General features: G+C 35.5%; 1 protein-coding gene across 3 annotated transcripts in view; it reads right to left on the bottom strand.

Moving 5' to 3' along the window:
* LOC121418611 (serine/threonine-protein phosphatase 2A 56 kDa regulatory subunit delta isoform-like) overlaps positions 1-20,505 on the bottom strand; it is a 57,102-nt gene that overhangs the window by 26,190 nt on the left and 10,407 nt on the right. For 2 of the 3 annotated variants that reach the window (XM_041612591.1, XM_041612589.1), the window contains exons 3-6: positions 14,509-14,662; positions 8,709-8,908; positions 7,738-7,848; positions 1,567-1,659 (exon numbers count right to left, since the gene is read on the bottom strand). In XM_041612591.1, coding sequence (XP_041468525.1) covers positions 1,567-1,659; positions 7,738-7,848; positions 8,709-8,908; positions 14,509-14,662 — 558 coding nt within the window. Of the gene's footprint in view, positions 1-1,566; positions 1,660-7,737; positions 7,849-8,708; positions 8,909-14,508; positions 14,663-17,407; positions 17,541-20,505 lie in introns of those variants that run through there. The other variant, XM_041612590.1, reaches the window with a different exon arrangement.

Genomic DNA, 20,505 nt, shown 5'->3' with positions numbered 1-20,505 from the left:
GCATGTCTCATAGCAAACTTCTCTTTCAGAGCTAGAATCAAAATAGAGATCACTGCACAGTGATAAAAGTATAAAATGCATCCAATTTACTCGAGATACTTGATGAAAACTTGGGGAGAAATATGGTAATCTCATTTCACTTTAATGGTCTGTTAATATTGGTTCTTTAATTTCATTTTCAGTCATTTCTTCTCAAAGACATACATGCATTACATGTAGAAGTACAGTTGTCCATACATCACAGAGATCAATACCTTCAATTCTCAAGTATCAGGCAAAATTATAAAATATCTTTATGAAAATATACAGTAGGCCTACATGTAGATTGGGGATTTTCTTTATGCTATCATGGGCACTTCAATCACCACATCTATGTATTTATTAAACACAGTTAATAGCAATTGACCAGGAATCTTTTGAAGTCACATGTTACTATTCATAGAGCCAAAAATAGTAAACCAGGGTAATGGAGTCCTCCAGCTCCTCTCTAGTGACTAAATCGTAGATTGTATAAATTTCTCTAAAATATCAAAGAGTTCACAGAGATTTCTTCATGACGATAGGGCAGGCATACGGCTTTAGCGACAGAATTTGCAAAGTAATTTGTGATGCTTTTTATACCTCAAGTGACTGGCTATCTATGCAAGCAACTTCAACAAGGTAAAAAGTCACCATGAAATCGCCATCAAAGCCCCAAAATTTAGCCGAAAGACAAAAGCTACATACAACCCAACCCTCTTTAATAACACGTATTTCCCCAATTTAGTACACCCCTTCTGAATTATCACAATTCAAAAATAGAAAATATATTTTTACTTGTCATAGTAGGAAAATAAAGACACTTGATCAAAGCAACCTAATAAGCGACCAAAAGCACAATTTATACTGGCAGATTCAATCAAGCATTCTCTTCAATGCGTTTATCATTCCAGTCTCCTATATATAACTCTTTGTCTACCTGAATATAAATCCTTCTCATCCTGTTTAGCACTAACAATAGATGCTGATCACCCAATCACTGACATAAAAGCATAAATAGCAACAACAAAAAATACTGTTTCCAAGGTAACAAATAATGAAGCGCAATCAGCCATGATGAATATGAACATGGATGATTATTTGAAGACTATATCAAAACTTCATTTAGTTTTTCAGAATAGAGAGAACTTCACAAGACATCGATGAGAAATACATGTATGCAAAATATTAAAAGTTTTTGATGATTTGACCAATCATACAACTAACCCTACTTTTAATTTGAACATGCATGTACAGGTGTATTAAAGTGCATTCCAGGGCACAGGTCTCTTTAATAAGAGATGAAAACACATGGTATATTTCTCCAATAAAAACTATCCTTCAATATCAAGGACATTGTATTCATTACAATTACATAAGAAGTAATGTAATTTAAGTAATTTAATGACATGCATTGCCGGTAATCTAGCTTGTATGTTCATGGTCATCAATAGTCATTCATAGTGGTTCTATTAACATTGATCACAGAACAGTATTATAATGTGCATTATAACACATAAAGGGATATCGTTTTCCCCGTTTACTTACCGCCAAAACAAATTTCTGATCGATGTGCTTCTTTGCTATGTTGGGTTGGAAATCAGGTGATTCTAGAAACCGCAAAAAATATTCGTACACAAGCTGCCAGAGAAAAATGGAAAAGATACAAGAAAAATTAACATAAACAAATAAAGAGATCAAGAGTTCTGAGGTACTTGAAGATGGAAAGTAGAAGAAATATCTTGGGAGTTTGGAAATGCTAAATATACATTGTAAGAGTATAACAACCAGCCCCCATCCCCCACCCCCCCCCCCCCATGAATACAAAAAACATGCAGCTTCTCATCACCTCCTCAATATGAATTGTACATTCACAATCAAAAATTAAAACATCATAATTTTTCAAAGCATATGAAATAACTGGTCCCTCAATTATGCTACTCATTTTGGGAAGAAATTCAACACAGATACTCTATCTGTATTTGTCAAAAGTTTTGTTACGACAGTGTTGAGTATTATTATTCCAGTAAGCAGAAAATTGATTAAAAATGGATGGAGAGAAGTATGAGGTAAATGTCAGAAACAAAAGATGGTACTTTGAGATGAAAAAAATAATTAAAAAAATATAGGGCTTACATGTAGAGGAAATCAGAAGAGAAGTCTCACAGAATGAGAAAGGGACATAAAGGCCCGTATTCTGAAGCCAGGTTTAATTTAGACCAAGGTCTAACTTTGTGCTAAAATTATGGGAAGCAAACAAATTTTTAAAAATCTGTTTATGTTGTATATTTCTTATGTTTACCATTTTGTTTCCTTTTACTTTCATAAAAGAAAAATACTTCTGCTATCATTCCCAGAAAAATATGAATGATTTGGGTGTCATATGAGTTAATTTAATTGAATGTGTACTGTTTGATACTTGCGCGCCAATTGGTTCTCCATAGTTAAACCACAACTTCAAACCTCAGTTCAGAATACGGGCAAAAGGATAGAGAATAACGGTACATGCATAGTGTACATGTCTAGGTAAAGAATAAAATACTGTACAAGTGATACAGAAAACTCTCATTGGTTGGAGATGATCAAATGAAATGTCTGAAGCTTCCACCACCTAAACAATACTATTGACAAACTTGCCACAAATATTATTAATAATAGGACAAGCTTGTCAAAAATATTGTTAATTTGACAAACTTGTCAAAAATATTGTTAAGGTTTGTGCGAAACAAAGAGAGATGGAACTTGGACGGGATAAGAGAGTACCTAGGATAAGACTATGTGAGAGAGATAGAGAGGTGACAAAGTGGGATGAAAGGGCAGAAGCCAGGTAATCTTCCATGAACTTTCACTCGCATGCACATGGACTCTACACAAATCTTTTTTCTTCACACAACTCCCCAGAGATTTACAATCAATTTTCTGTGATGCATCGGATTTCGGTGAAAACCGTACAGGCCCCGATCCCTATATGAGCAAATCAATTGCTGCATATTTCCTTACACAGGAAAAGGTTTTTGTTCCTGTGTGTGAACACCAAGTCCAGGTTGTGCACTGGACATTTGGAATAACACAAATTATCAAGATTTTATTATGTAATTATCAATGTCTATAATCAGAAAATAATTTTCCTGGCATCACATCGCACTTTGCTCTACTTTTTTTTAAAGACTGCTTCACAAAAGGTCTTTTGTGTAGCAGAGTTTTTACATCTTACATGTAGGACTGTACAGAAGGTAGTTTAGAACTTTCTATATTTGGTTAACAAGCAAAATTATTGTGTTTGTATGCTATCAAACATTAAATGCAATGAAGGTATTAAGAAAGTGGGAAAACAAAAAAAGATAATTTTCTCCTGATTCAAAATGATCTAGCTTCATTAAATTAAAAATCATTGGGAAAATAACTTTGTAGAAGTGATTCTACACAATGTGACAAACTTCTGTATGGAAATGGAATTGAGCCGTCATGTCATATAAAAGCGAGCACACATTAATAGCGCAATTTATAATTATATTTTATTTACACAAGACATTACAGGATGTACATGTATTTTGTTAAATTTGCCTTCTAGTGATTGCTGAAGTGATGTGGTGTTTTTTACAAGGTATCATTCACTGCTACATTTGTAGATCTAGTCCCATCTACCCTAAAAACACTTTAAAGGTAAAAGAAAGTACAGTTGCAGCAAACAATCATTTCATGAGAAAGTCTTTTAAATCAAGTTTATGTCACCATAACTTATCTAGATCAGGTACATTAGTGTAAACTTATCTTTGTAAAATCTTGAAATCTTAGCTCAAAACCGACAATTCTGAAGATCACTAACACAGAAAATCATACATGGGATAGAGCTTTAATATTGCTTTGAAAAAACCCCTCAACATTTGATGAAATTTCATGCTTAATTTGCTAATTTCTCAGCAATTACTCATTTTCTTGTATGTATACAAACACTTGGGTGGTAATTTTATTGGATTTTGTTCGAACTTATTTTTCGATTGTTACTTCGTTACCACAAGTGGGGTATTTACATGTATCTTTAAAGGTCAAGTCCACCTCAGAAAAATGTTGATTTGAATCAATAGAGAAAAATCAGACAAGCACAATGCTAAAAATCTCATCAAAATCGGATGTAAAATAGGAAAGTTATGACATTTCAAAGTTTCGCTTATTTTCAACAAAATAGTTATGTGAACGAGCCAGTTACATCCAAATGAGAGAGTTGATGATGTCACTCACTCACTATTTCTTTTGTTTTTTATTGTTTGAATTATACAATATTTCAATTTTTACGAATTTGACGATTAGGACATCCTTGCCTGAAGCACAAAATGTTAAAATAATGGAATTCCACGTGTTCAGGGAGGAATGAAACTTCATTTCACATGACAATGATGAGAAAATAAAAAATATTTCATATTTCATATAATAAATTACAAAAGAAATAGTGAGTGAGTGATGTCATCAACTCTCTCATTTGGATGTAACTGGCTCGTTCATATAACTATTTTGTTGAAAATAAGCAAAACTTTAAAATGCCATAACTTTCTTATTTTACATCCGATTTTGATAAAATTTTCAGTGTTATGCTTGTTGATTTTTTTTCTTTTTATTCAAATCAGGTTTTTGTTGGGGTGGACTTGTCCTTTAATATCATGATTTGGTAGGGTGGATGAACACAATTTGAGGGGGGAAATTTCCAATTCTCTCCTCCTAAATTTGATATTACTATTATCCCTCCAGAATCCAGATTATTGAATAGAAAAAAAAAGTTGTAATTCTAAAATGTTTGGTCAAAATAAGATTACATAACAACAAGAGGTTGGTTTTATATCATGGTTGAGCAAGCACACAATGAAATACACTATGCGACAAGATATGCTCAATATTCATGTAAACACAATCTAACATGGAGTTTTAGGCCAAATTTAATCTCAATTACAAAGAAATATCTGATAAATGTGACTAAATATATCCAATCATATATTTTTTTTTAAAAGAGCTGATTCTTAACACTTTAACAATCGAGAACAGTAATAATGTATGCTTTACAGACTATAATACACAAATCAGATGTCAATTTCAACGTACACGTATATCAATTTCTTAAAAGATGGTGTCATAAATATGATGTAAATCATCACATTATAGCCCAGTGAATTTTGAGCTAGCTTGAGCTAGTAATGTGTCTATGTACACAACTGAATAAACAGTGGCAAGTTTGCTGATCAGATTCAAATCAAAGATCTATTTTAAGGTATCTCTGGAGCAGTTTTTTGACCAGTAATCCTAATGGATAGTAACTGTCAATAACAGGATGACAGTGAAGATGCTTCCATTCCACGGTAGACTCATCAGAACTTTGCAGGACGTATCTCCACCAAGTAGTAAAGATATACACCCATTTTAATGTGTGTTTTTCGAGCTGGAAATACTCTATCTTTATCTCTGTTCTTCTTCTGTTTCTGAAATCCTCTTTTTTTTCAAGTTGAAATCCAATTTTCAATAAACTCATTACCATTGTAAATTTCAGTTTTTTTTCCTTCCTTGAAAACACTTCACTCTATACACTGGTATCTGATATCAACCAGCTGTACCTTTAAAAATGAAATTATGGTCAATGTGCCCATAATACAAAGATATTGAAAATGATGTTGCCTGCAGATTTCACTTCAATTAACCTTCATACATAAATGAACAATTTTATTCTGATGCACTACATTGTAGCTAAATAATTATATTATAATAGACCACAGGCACCTAGCATAAATGTTCATTTGTTATCTGTTCTAATTGAATTCAACGGGAGATGCAGAAATGGTTTATTAAATTGAATTCATTTTTGTCTTGATTCTGTTTTCCAAGCAGTGTCAAAACCATTCAGCACATTCACACATCATTGTACATTTTGGTTTGCACAAAAAAAATCCCGTCAGTGATGCAAAATTTTAAAGTGCAGGGAATATTGCAGCATGAAACTCTCATGAATCACAAAATTAGATGAATGAGACTAATGAACCCATGACTTACAAATCCCAAGATATCAATTATTACAAATTGGTACTGAAAGATGACTCGGCCTCCATGGAAATTCGTTTCTAAGAAATTCCATTTCCAAGAGAATTATAGCATCTTTCAAATCTTGGTGACTAATTTTCATGATTACCTTCTTTTTAATCTATTTTCAATCATTGGATCATTAATTCTTTTGCGATTTTTTTTCTTCAGAATTTTATTTATCAATTCCTAAGTATATTGTGAGCACCTTGAGCACCCTTAATTAAGTGGATATGTTTTGTGCATTATAAAAGTGTTATTATTGTACAAATGCAGAAAGGGTGTCTGTTTTGTATAAATACACATGATGCAGCATGAATCATCCAAGTTTAATCCTAATTCAGCCTAATCTTAATCAGGCCTAGAATATTGGAGTGACAAAGGAAACATTTCTCCTTTCCCAAAAACTACGGATTCCAGCTTCAGCACATACTTTTAACATGAAACATCAGCTAATACTACCAGGCTGAGGAAGGAAAATGATACAACATATTCTCAACTGGCAGAAGTATACCTGGTAGTTGTGATGGGTGTATAAAATTCCCTAATATAATATTCCAAAATGCAAATTTACTTAAAGGGGAATGAAACCTTTGGAACAAATAGGCTTGTGTAGAAACAGAAAATCAAAGAATAAGAATAAAGAAAGTTTGAGAAAAATCGGACAAATAATGAGAAAGTTATGAGCATTTGAATATTGCAATCACTATTGCTACGGAGATCCTCCTATTGGCAATGCGACAAGGATGTGTGATGTCACTGATGAACAACTTTCCCTTTGGTGGACTATAAAATACCCTTAAAATGTCTCTTTTTGCTTTTTCTTATGATGATACAAACTCTTTATCCATGATGTATTCTTAAAAAATATGTATTACATGCCCTCATGTAGAAAGAACACATGATCTATGGATAGATGTGATAAAATAGGCAATTCAAGTGAAATATATACTAAAGTAATGGGGAGAGTTGTTCACTAGTGACATCACACATCTTTGTCGCATTGCCAATTTGCTTTCTCCATAGCATTAGTGATTGCAATATTCAAATGTTCATAACTTTCTCATTATTTGTCCGATTTTTCTCAAACTTTCGTTGATCTGTTTCTTTGATTTTTCTGTTTTCACACAAGCTATCTTGTTCCAATGGTTTCATTCTCCTTTAATGATTCAGACAATAGGCATATTTTCTCAGATGTAAGAAAGGAACTCAATTTTGTAAGATGCATGTGGTTATATACATCTTTCACAAAAAGCTAAAACTTCATTACAAAACTATTGGTTGTACATGTTTCACAGTGCTTCAACATTCTGCTTAACTTCTAAATGCCCAGGCTCATTCTCTAAAATCAAAGGGGTAATCCAAGCTGAAAATAATTATATCTAGATAAGAACAGGGTAAATTCACCAAGCGAAATGCTGAAAATTTCATCAAAATCTGATAACAAATAATGAAATTATTGAATTCCAAAGGTTAGCAACATTTATCTTAAAGTTATATGCACGTCATCATGAATATTCATTGGGGGCTGAAGATATCATGTCCCCATTTTCCCTTTACTTCTGTTATATCATGTAAGCATGATTATTTCATCTTTCTGTACATGCTTCATTTCTATCTGTCAAATGAAACCGAAAAAAGGGGTAAGAGAAGATGACAAACCTGCAAATGAGGCCACGCTGCTTCTAACGTTGGTTCATCTTCTTCCGGGTCAAACTCAGCACCATGGGGATTGGAAGGGGGTGGCAACGTTCGGAACATGTTGATTGCAAACTGAACAAGAGAAAAACACAAGATAACCATCAGACACTCGAGGTGTTCCTCAACTATGATAAACTTCCAATTCTCCATACATTCTCCAAGAGCTTTCTCCCCCATTTAAACGATTTCCACAGCTTCTTCAAGCTTCTCTTGGGCATACTTCAACTCAAACATGAAGGCAGAGTGTCCATTTTAGCACAGAAGTACAATCTATTTTGTTGTTTGCTATAACAACTTTCAATTTCAGAAATAGTAAACAGCCAATTTCACATACTTATTTCGTATGATGATTTTTAATATCTATGTGGCTTATAACTTGCTGTTGTCAAAATTACAATTAATGGTAGGTGTTGTTTTATTTGCAGTGATGGCCAGAAACAAAAGTAATTTACACTTTCAAGATATCATCAAAATAAAAGCGTGAAAATTTGATGATTGCTTTGATGCATTATCTTGCCTTTTTTTTTTTGGGGGGGGGGCAATTGTAGTATGGGCATAAAAATATGGCTTTTACATCCCCCCTCCAATGGATCCCCCTCCCCTTTAAATGTGTTTCAGGTAGGCCTACTTGTAAGTAATAGTATTACCCAATTGAGTCTGAATGGGTCATCACATGCATGGTTGTCATTACAGTGGTTAGTGCTGGTTAAATGTGTCCACAACTCAGAATTTCCAACCAGCACCCAATGCAATATCCCATCTGCCAGACTGACACCAACTTCATCATCGACAAAGAAAATGATCAATGAAAAATAGCTTGTTTCCATCATCCTGTACCAGAATTCCAAACATCATCCTTTACCAGAATTCCCAAACACCACTAAAAAGTCCTGATGACAACCCCCGATTGTATGTGTTATGATGGGACTCACCATTTGGACGGCCTCAGGGTAGATGGCTTCAGTAATGACCCCTCTTTGATGAGTAACATATTCCACTAGTTCATTGAGTGCAGCCCTCTTCACCTCCTTCCATCTTAGATCACTCAGAGGGTCTGATATGAAGTCAAATACTACGCAACATTGCAACAACTTCTTGGAGAATAGCTCTTCTCGCTCACTCGGAGTAGCATCTGTAACAGAAGGAAAACATTAATACCATTATACTTAGCAGGGAATACTCCTCAGGTTGTTTCATCCATCATGCAATGTTTATATAGCGCATAATACAATATTTCTAAGCGCTACATACATGTACATATGTACAAGCCTATAAATGCAGAGTTTAGCATGACTATCCTGATCAGTGGCTGAGCATTCAAGAATTCCTTCACACCTATAAGCTACTACAACTGAAATTAGGAAAGCAAAAAATAAGGCATTATTATCATATCGATTTATTGTTTTCAAATATATTTGTCCACAATTTCAGACTACATTGGTTTTTTTTTCATTTACTTTGGCAGTTTCCATGTATTTTTTCTTATTTTCTGTGATCGCTAAACATTACCATCCCTAATAAAAGACATACATGTACACATTTGCCATCTGTTTGAAATTTAGGTGATTGTAAACCTAGGAAAAAAACAACCGAAGAATATCTTTCAAAATGTAAATATTATTTTCAATGATGATCAACAATGATAGGAGTCAAAAACAAAACTTGGTACGAATAATAAATACTATAAAATGATGTATTTTGGAAGAAGTACATGTACATCTAACTGAACGACATCAGGATATCCCCTGGCTTGTAGATGCCTGCATTTTATCAAGCTAATTATGTCTGATTCCATGCTGTTTAATTCTGGGATCTTCCCCTATCAAGCATAAATTTGTTGTATGATCAAAATCTCAATAGGATGTTGGCGGGGGAAATATGAATCAATCAAGCTTTACAAGTGTGATGATCTACTGGGCTTACTTGAGTCTCCATGACAAAAACTAACCAGACAATCTCCTTAAATCTCTCATTCACTCTTCTTCAAGCCCCTAAATCCACCTTAAATTTCATATTCATGAGATGCCATTTACAGTAATAAATGAATATAAAAATTGAAATTCCGTCTGGCAGTTCACTTGGAGAATAGCATTCAATTCACAAAGAAAAATGAAAAAGACAAAATACATGTAGGCCTATACATTTTAATAGGCTGTTGCTATACTATTCTGATAACTCACTTTTCATAATTCATAAGTTCAAACTAGTCTGACCAGCAATGTACAGACTGGTATCATTGGGTTGATTTGATCTTTGTGAATTTAGGGACAGTGATTTTCAGTGATTGTCACTATCTGACAAAAAAAAAAAATAACGGATCCTAATTTGCTTCACATTGGCTTTGCGTGTATGTGAGCGATGCCTTCCAACTCTCTGACATGAGAGCACAGCATATATCACAATCACCAGATGACTACAAAAATATTGGGGGGAAAATCTGGTGCACCCACTTTATTCAATTTTTTCAAATATATCAGTAGAAGCAAATGATTTCAATTTTCCCTTCTTTAGAATTGTCATTTAATTTTCATTAGCCGACAATAATTACTTGTCATATAAGTTGCTTGCCCAACTCAAATTTTGACCGGTCGGGGCCATCAGAGACCATCAGTGAGTGTCAAGCCTTGTTATATAAAGAATTCATGAGTGAAGTTCATGACCTCTATGACCTTTGACCTTGTGATCCTCCAAATCACATAAGATCATCATCACTACCAAATGCACACATGAACCTTAATTCAACTACATGTAGATCAACCTAACAAAGTTTTGGGTATCACAACAATGAGCCATATTCAGATATAAAAAAAATCTGACAGAACGACAGATGATGATGTCATCCTCCTCCACAGAGATATTGAATCAGAAATATATGATCTTTCTATATGCAGCAAATAAAAATGTCACAATGTAGGGAAAGTGTTCTCAAGAAATCAGCCTTATATAGAGTACACACATCATAAATCATGACAATTTAGTAAGAGCTGGAATCAGATTTATTTGAAGTACAAACACAAGAGACAGTAGATGTAAACAGATACAAGTATAATCCATGAAAATGCAGCATCACCAATTCACCATATATGTAGACTGAATTTGAAGTTAACAAAGGCCTACAGTACTGTATACATGTGTATGTACATGTACACATTTAGAAAAAAAAAGCAATACATAACAAATTCAATCATCTCCAAAGATTTTGCAAGCCATATGGTCAATTAACAAATGCATAATTGTGCTTCAATTAGAAGATTTGACTTGATAAAAAAAACAATAAATCAAGGTACAGCATCTTTTGTTGAGGTTTCTAACATGTATGTAAGGGGTGCACATTCCACACCATTATCATTAAAGGTTATGAGTTATGAAAAGTTGTGGTACAGGTAGCTATAGAAAATTGGCATGAAATAATTTTAAGCATCGTCTATTAATTTGAAATATCATTTGACATTCCACTGACGTAATCTTGTGACATTTTTATTGAAAATAATTCAACTTTCACACATCAAAAGTGAGTCTACGCAATGTCCAATGATTCCTGTAGGGAGTTCCGCACAAAAATGTGCATGCTGATCACACACATTCAGTAATTGCAAAAATTGATATTTTATTGATTCTTTACATTCTTTACAAAGTCAAAAGTGGCTTTGTTATTTTTTTGCTCACCCCCCCCATGCATTTGTAATTTACCATCTAACTTCAATGTTAGAATTTGCATGGCTGACAAAGAAGAAATATAAAGTCAAAGCACCATCTCTCCCACTTTGATAATGATCGCTATGAAATGAATTCAAATTAAATACATTTTACATCAAAGTAGAATATGACAAATCATATGCCATGAAATATTAAATGCCTCGTATTTACATGTAAGTCTTTACCATCTCAATGTACTGTAATGTAGATGTAGATACATGTACATGTAGGTGCAGCCATAATGAAGATATTATTTCCAACCATACAGTAGTACACCTCTCAATGCCTTTACATCCAGTCACAAACAAGATGATCTAATTCAAATCTCTAATGGGAAAACCCATAAAAAGACATAACTCGCTAGCGCTCAAATGTCAAGGGTCTTTTCACAAGCATCCATAAGAAAGCAGCATACATGCATTTCCTCTTCCCATTTTGCAATCTCTCAAACTGCCAAATGTTTCTTTGAAATATTTCTCTGAGACACATACGGTGCATTGCTCTTCACTCACTTCTCTTTCAAAAGTGAAGTAAAACATGCTTATAAATGTATGCATGTCCATGAAGGCCTTTGTAGTATGTACCCTATTAAAAGCTCATACAAAAGCTGCTAAACATAACAAATTTGTAAATGGTGGCAGTGGTATGAGCCCAAAATTTTGAGGGGGCCAGATATGGTGTACCAGGCAAAATTTATAAAAAGTTGCGGGCGAGCAAAAATTACTTTGACATAATATTCAGAAAATAATATATTTCACCCTTCTTTATTTCCTTTTTCTCCTCTTTTTTCCTTGGTCGTAAAATTTTTTTTGGGGGGAAGAGCCCCATCAAACCACCCCCCCCCCACTCTGTAGGCCACTGCTTCCACGTGAAGAAAAATCATTTCAAAATCCAAAATTTCAAGCACAAAACACACAGTATAATATGTACATGTAGGGCCTACATCGCACAGTCACTGACACTGTACAATAAAACTTTGAAAAGTATCAGAACATGGACATTTATAAGAATTACTAGTTTATGTAATTGTATGACTGATGTATGTATGTACGGTGGGAACTGCAAGCACACATGTACAGTACATGTAGGCCTTTATGTGCAGGGCAACTACGGGTACATTTGAACTTGTTTGCAGTCCAGAGGGATTCGCATGGGATCCCCAGTTGAAGTTTGAGCCTCCAATTACCCCCAATAATTGCCATCTCTAGAGGCCTTCCCAGGCAGGTTGATGAATAAGTAGGCCAAGGACTAGGTCATTCAAATCACATAAACAATACTCTCCTCAATCAAATGACAAGCATGTTTTCCTCCTCTAATGTTCAATTGATTGACTGCAGACAGGTTTAGTGAGCGATATATTCACTGGGGCTACATTATGAATGCTAATGTAGGCAGCAAGATGTTGGACATATCTATTTTTCATTCACTTTATTTTTTACTGTTGCAAATGCCCTCAATGACTAATGACTCATACTAACAGACAGTTGATTCTTCACCTATAGAAATTGAAGCGTGTTGAAAGCTAGTAACCAGCTAGTGACTAGCTGGTGGCTCACTTAATAAAAAGTGAATGCAAGCTAGCTAAGTAGCCTACATGCTTAAAAAAGATAATTTTTTTTCTCTGCATGCCTACATTTATTATAAGCTTATTAAGCTATCTGTTAGCTAATAGTAGCTGGCCGCAAGCTACCGACTAGCTAGTGTCCAGGCCTCAAAACAAAAATAATTGATTCACCTGCTAATACTTTGCAATCCTTTAAGGCGATGTCACACATGCATATCGCATGAGGGGCGCACAGCCGGCGCATTGAAATTTGGCAGTTTTAGCCAGTTTGTTGTCATTCGCTAGATGTGCAAGTCATTGTGCGTTATAAGCGTTTGTCAGGCGCATTAGACCGTTATCTGGTAGACGTCATCCGCTTGTTCGTCGATATTTTTTATGCTTCCTCAACATTGTGCACAGAGCTCGACGCATGACTCAACACGCTAAAAAAAAACAGCCATGCACACAGCGTGCCAGATCAAAGTCAGATATACGACGGGCGTACATTAAGTATTCCTAGCAATTTCGGCAACGAACAACTGGCGCACATACATGTAACATGTATTCAACGCTTTCCTAGCGAACCTGCAGCGAGTGAAACGAGTGCTGAACGGGTCTCTAGCGCACCCAACTTTCTTATTGCGTGTTCGTAGCGGTAACCTGGAACTTTCACACACTTTTAGACTAGTTACTGTACCTGTACCTACATGTATGTTACAAGGGTCAGTGAATCCGTGTATACAGGAGAGTCACATTATGACTGGAATTTAATTTGGAATTATTTTTACCAAATTTCATCATTTTTTTAATAATGGGCAGTCACAGCCAAGTGACTGCATGCCGTTGTTCGCAGACTATACATTGAAAGCGAAGTGCATGCGCTGGTTCTTCGTCCAACACGCTTGAAACATGTAATCCATTCGTTGCAAGTTTCAATAAATGCGATCTATGTATGGTCTGTATGCGCGTCAGCAATGCATGAGGCATTTGTTGCAAGCTCGTTAGTGCCTTTCCCAAATCCTGACAGGAGTAGGGCGCACAACGACGCACCAATCATTTTTTTCAAATTTTGACTGAATTTCAATGCGCCAGCCGTGATATATGTGACAGGAATGGCTAGAGTATTTTAAGTCAAGGAGTCAGTTATTAATCAAGTTAACTACAAATTCTTCCAGCAGGCATTGTTACTTGTGAGCTAACTTAGCTAGCTAGCTGCTAGCTAGTTACCTGGGGCCCGTTGCATAAAACTTTTTACCTGAGAAAACTCAGGTTGTTTTTACCGGTGAGTTTTTGCCCTGTGTTAAAGTCAATGGCAGAAATCAGACTAACCTTAGTTTTCAGTTTTTACCAGTGTTTTCTCAGGTAAAAAGTTTTATGCAACAGGCCCCAGGTAACCGGTAGCTTAAGTTTTTTGTAAATAGGGATAGTGCAAAATGTCAAGGCTGTGTTCCAGACGGAAATAGATTTACAACTACACTGTAGCTTACATTTACCTTTGAGAGGTGGGAGTTTTTGGAGTTCTCTGTTTTTAGAGATGTTAAAACGTGAAGATCCCTGCCTTTTTTCTTTCTTCACAAGCGGTCCTGTTCCTTTGGTTCTTGTGAGCTGTGTGGGTGGAGGGACATTTCCGGGTCTGTGTTTTCCTCCCTGCAACATACAAAAATATTCACAAAAATAGATAGTAGATATTTAATAGAATGATTACTGGTACCATATACAAAGAGCAAGTCCCAAAAACTAAAAGTCGATTCAAGTATTTAGTAACTAGAGAAAAATAAAGAGAAAATGTACATGTACCACTGAAAATTTCATTAAAATCAGATAAAAAATAAGAAAGGCAATTTTATAGATTTTTTTTAATCACAAAACAATTACATTACATTACATATATATGTACATGCATGACAAGGGCAATGTAGGCCTATGCTTTATGGCCAGTGATATCACACTGTTTTGTTTTTCTATTTCATCATAAAACAGGAAATATTTCCACTTTTGTGAATTTGATAAAGATGCTCTGTTTAATTCAAAATCAGTTCTCGCTTCCCCAATTACCTTGTTCTGCTTTCCATTAAAAAATACAATGACCAATTTAATTCAGAATAATTCGGCCTCCTTCAAATGGAAATTGTGCTTTATAGGTCAGTATCAAACTTAATTGTAAACCATAGTGCAGAATTGTTGAATACATTTTGTGAAACAGAATGGAACTATACTTATTGTAGTTTTTAAGTTTGTATTTTCCTTGTGATACTATTGCAACTGTTGTGTACTGATTTGACTTGTCACACTAGGAAATCTGAACCAAAAATTTGCAATCAGCGAACACGTTTCCCACACAAAATAATGGCTGCTCATAAACCCAACATGCAAACTGGCCATTCCTCTCTTGAATTTCATTCAACCGCCTCTCAGCAAATCTACCATGGATACACGCTGAAGTGGCGCTCAAGTATCTTTACTATTCAAATCATTAGTTTCATAATGGGTTGATAAATCTTGTTTCTGCAGGAAACAGCATGCATTTGTGCAGGAAATGATGGCAGTTTGCAGTCGAGTAGGATATTTATTTGTATAGCACAGTAGTACATGTATGGAAAATATCTGATGAAATGTTTGTATTAGGTACATGTATGTACAGTACATGCACACGTGCATGATATACTGTTTTAAGTACAGACTTATACAATTCAATTTACCAGGAATATGACAAAAATGGATCAACCCATCCTAGAGTAAAGTTCTTAAGGTACATGTACACACCTCATACAGAAAACTAAATGGTTGACCCTATAAAGAATTCGGTTTATATAAAAATTTGGCCAACTTTGATAATCTGAGCCCCCCAAAGCTAGAACAAATCAAAATCATTGTAATTTAAAGTAGCTACATACTGAATGTACATGTACAGGTAGGCCTACATGTATTAAAAAACGTAGATGTCACAGTACTTACAGAATATTCTATTCCTAAATATGGAAATCACATTCCTTTCTTTCCCTAATATTATATGGTTTCATCCTTTAAAAATTAAGGTACAATACATGCATATATGACAACTTCAAACAAGATCGATATTGAGGAGCAATATGCACATTACAGCCAGGCTTACATGTACTGTACATACAGTGTGCTGTATATGTACCTCCCTGCTCGCGCCATTTATATCGATGCCGCGGCGATTCGCTTCACCCACTAATTACCGTACACTTGAATTACGGTACATGTACATGTAGTGGTTCCTTTATCGCAGAGACGGCAATTTTGTGGATTTATCAAGGGGCGCGCGCGCACGGACACAACGTGATCTGTACGATCGATTCCCCGTTAATTTGTGGGGTGGCGATCCGAATCACTCGACCAAATTGGAACGTATGTGACTGTTTGTTACACGGCCCATTGTGAGATGCCGCGCCGCTGCACGAACGTGTGTAAATACTCCAGTTACGTTTCAGACACCCGGATATAGGGGATTAAGACTGAAACGCGGGAACGTGAGTCAAAGAATTGTGACTGGTGCTGTACATGTATGCATAAAAGTTTATTTTTTGAAAAACTTGAATTCAAACTGCAACCTGTATGTGCATTTAGAAAATAAAGAGCTAATACTGTAGAACATTTTATATGTACATGTAGTTTCTTTAAGTTTGTTTACACAGTGCTTTTTACAATTATCAGTTATCCACAGTATATGTACAGTATACATGGACAAAGTTACGGAGTATACTGTACATGTGTACCAAATTTTACTGAGTACTGACCATTCTGAATACTGGCCAATCTGAATACAGATCGCACTGCTGATTATATCAACAAGCAATTCAAAAGATATTTGTTTGATTCTCCACAAAGCCAAACTTCTGTTAGGTCTTCTTATCAATGCATCTAGTGTACCAGTACTTCAGCATATACCATTATTTGTATTTTTATTGTAAAATGTGGAAAAAATGAAGCTTTACTTCCTTGAGTAAAATTTGCAACAGGCCATACCTGGCCTGATACATACCTGGCCTGATTTTAGAGCGACCCATAAGTTTACATGGAGTGACTGAATGGAAAAGACATCAACTACACTATAGACCAGCATTGAATATAAGCAACAAAGCCCCTCCACAGTCGACTAGTAGGCCTATGTAGGTCACACTAATCAGTATATATTCAATATGTAGGCCTATGCACTATGCATGTCAAATATGATTAATACGGATAGATTATTTATAAACTTCCTCCTACAGAATACAAACTTCACGTGTACATTCTAAAGCGGACAGCAGGATGCAAATTGCACAAGGGGAAGTACAATACAGATTGTACATGTGGTTCACACCACTGGCTTCATCTGATGTACCCAGCAGAGCAGCCCAGGCACCAATGGGGGAAGAAAAAACTTACGATTAATGCTGAAATCCACTCCCCAGGCTTCTTTCGTGACATAGCGGTGAACTCCCAGCTCCCGGACTGAGTTTTTAGCCAAGGCACAGCCGAGACCTAAACCACCAGCCAACAATGCCTGGTAGGCTATTGATTACAGGAACTGATACCCCAACAAACTAGCAAATTATATAGAGACTTATACTGACAGAGAGACAGGAGGAAAGAACTAAAATTGTCCAGTTCACATTCCCTTTCTCTCTCACTCTCTCTCTCTTTCACATGTTGCCAACTTTGAATAACTTTTAAGTAGCTCCAAGGAAAAAGACTCCTCACAGTCACAAGAAGTGGCAATTGTAAAACTTCTTTGAGAAATACATGCGTTTCTCTTGACAATACTCTATCCCAGCCCCTTTCGTGGATCTAAACAAATAATCCTTGAACGGCTAGAATAAACCTGGCTATCAAATATTGAGGTGCAGTAGATTTTCAGTCAGATGTACCACGTGGTTGGACCAGTGAAAGATGCAATTCATTTTCCAATGCATTTATACATCTAGGCAATTATGTACAAAGACCATAAGCAATCAAAGCACACAGGCAGTTTCGGTCTAAATCTGCTTTGTCTAATTTCCAGATGTACAAGTAGGCTAAAAATAACTTCTTTTTTTTTTAAAGGCTTAACCATGTTGATCTACATATTATTTTGAGTTTTTTGACTAACTGGCACTTGGTCTAATTTGGCCTGTTAATGTATCACTTGGTCAGATAATTACCATTCTACCATTCTTTTAGCCAAAGTGAAGATTAGCCCAAGGTACAATTCGGTTGGCCAAACTGTAAATTAAGATAAATTTGGATCATTAGGCCTAGTGAAAATTGGATGAAATGGTAAACAGACCACTGCTTGCCAACAGATTAACTTACACCACGTAAAGGCATATTCACTGGACCAAATGTATATTGTAGGTCAATCAAAGAGGGTATCTTTTCATCTTTACTTATTTACTTTTCTCCTTACTATCTTACTATTCCTTTATTCAATTTTGATATAATAAAATGTGCATGTTTGCTCACTTACATTAATAATTTTATAGTAAACACTTTGAAATCCTTGTTATTTAAAAGCACTGTACAGTGAATTATGGTATACATTTAATGCAATTTACGGTACATACATGTAGTGAACAAAATCAATCAACAATGATCGCAAATGATATCTTATAGTCTCCTTTGAATATATTCTCTCTGTCACTTCACTGTTTATTACATGTAAAGTAACAATGGACTTTGGCAGTCTTTGCTCATGACCATCACCAATTCCATTACCTTGGTAAACATACCAAGTATATTTAAGAGTGACAAACCATTTATCATGAAAGAGAGATTTTAAAGGTAAAGTCCATCCCAGAAAGAGGTTGATTTGGATCAATTAAGAAAAATCAACCAAACATACCAGTGGAAAGTAGGTGACCTCATCAGTCCTCTAATTTACATAATGACCACAGGACGTGCATAAATATACATTGTACATGTAACTGTTTTGTGAAATTTAGTGAAACATTAAAATGTCATATTTTACAACCCATTCCGACAGATTTTCTCCTTTATTAAAATCAACATTTTTTGTTGGGGTGAACTTGTCCTTTAATATCCCTTTCATATCCAGATCTTCCCTGTTAATGCGGTAAAATGTGGTGAAAGGCGCATGTTGGCGAGAGGTTTACCTGCTTTAACTTGACAACTTGAAAGGGACACTATGGAGTTCCCGTTTAATGAGGTCAGAGGTCAGTATCAACCCTGTACGGTATTGCACCTCCCTGCAATCAGAAAACGTTAATTAACATGCGCCCTCTAATATCAAACTCAGCCTTGTCCACTGCTGGCAGAGCATGCCTTGCATTCACCAGCGAAGAGAAAGCAGTTATGCTTTTTTTTTGGTTGGTGGTGAAGTGAGGAACGCATGCTTGTAAGTCATGAGGTGAACTTCAGCAGGTATAAACAGGAAAGAAATCACTATGAAATGTGTATCAGTCTATACTACATGTACATGTAGCTCACACACGGAACTTATTGCAGGCAATTATATACCGGTATATTAAAAATAGGGCAATATAGACATAAAGCAGATAGTACCGTATTGGGGCCACTACTACATATCACACACTCCATGTGACAGACAAGAACGATCAGGGCTGAGAACGATACCACCACTACAAATGTTATGGGGTACATGAAATAGATACCCTTTTTTCATTATTTTTGTGTTTTTGACACCCTTATCACGTTACGTACGTAACGTGCCCTATCTTGAAAAAGACATCCTTTTTACGTGTTTTTTGGTCGCGCATGGTATCCACTCGTCATTGTAAGTGGCCCCCCCCCCCCCCGGGGTACATGTACCATCTATTTTCTAATGTAAATTTTGGATGGGAATTTTTCTGTCTCTATTTTATTCAAATGAACATTAACAGTCAAACCCATTGTACCAAACTTAACAGACATCGTAGCTTTCCTGACAATCAAAAATAACAAAATACACATCAAGGCAGTGGGCACACATTAGTCTGCAGGCACAGACCCTTGGTTTGCACAATATCACATACTCAGTGAATGATTCAAAGTCTGAAGTGATGCTCAAGACTAAATTCACTATATACTGAGGCGGGCTCTATTTGACCATGGAACTATATGTATCATGGCTCTATGATTTGACCATGGACCTGCTAGTAGGTCCATGATTTGACAGAGAGAGAGCGCGCGAGTGTGTAGTCTTCACTCTAGACATGGTTTTAGTTAAAGTGTCAAATATGAGTCTGTGCTTTAAAGGTCAAGTCCACCCCAGAAAATTGTTGATTTGAATCGATAGAAAAAAATCAAACGAGCATAACGCTGCAAATTTCATCTAAATGGGATGTAAAATAAGAAAGTTTTGACATTTTTAAGTTTCGCTTATTTTTCACAAAACAGTGATATGCACAACTAGTTGAGTCAGTCGATGATGTCCATCACTCACTATTTCTTTTGTTTTTCTTGTTTGAATTATACAATATTTCATTTTTTACAGATTTGACAATAAGGACCAACTTGACTGAATCATATTAAACTATGCTAATACC

Source organism: Lytechinus variegatus, chromosome 7, assembly GCF_018143015.1.
Source record: "Lytechinus variegatus isolate NC3 chromosome 7, Lvar_3.0, whole genome shotgun sequence".
NCBI lineage: Eukaryota > Metazoa > Echinodermata > Echinoidea > Temnopleuroida > Toxopneustidae > Lytechinus > Lytechinus variegatus.
The sequence above is the reverse complement of the archived record's forward strand: the minus strand, read 5'-3'. Positions and strand labels throughout refer to the sequence as shown.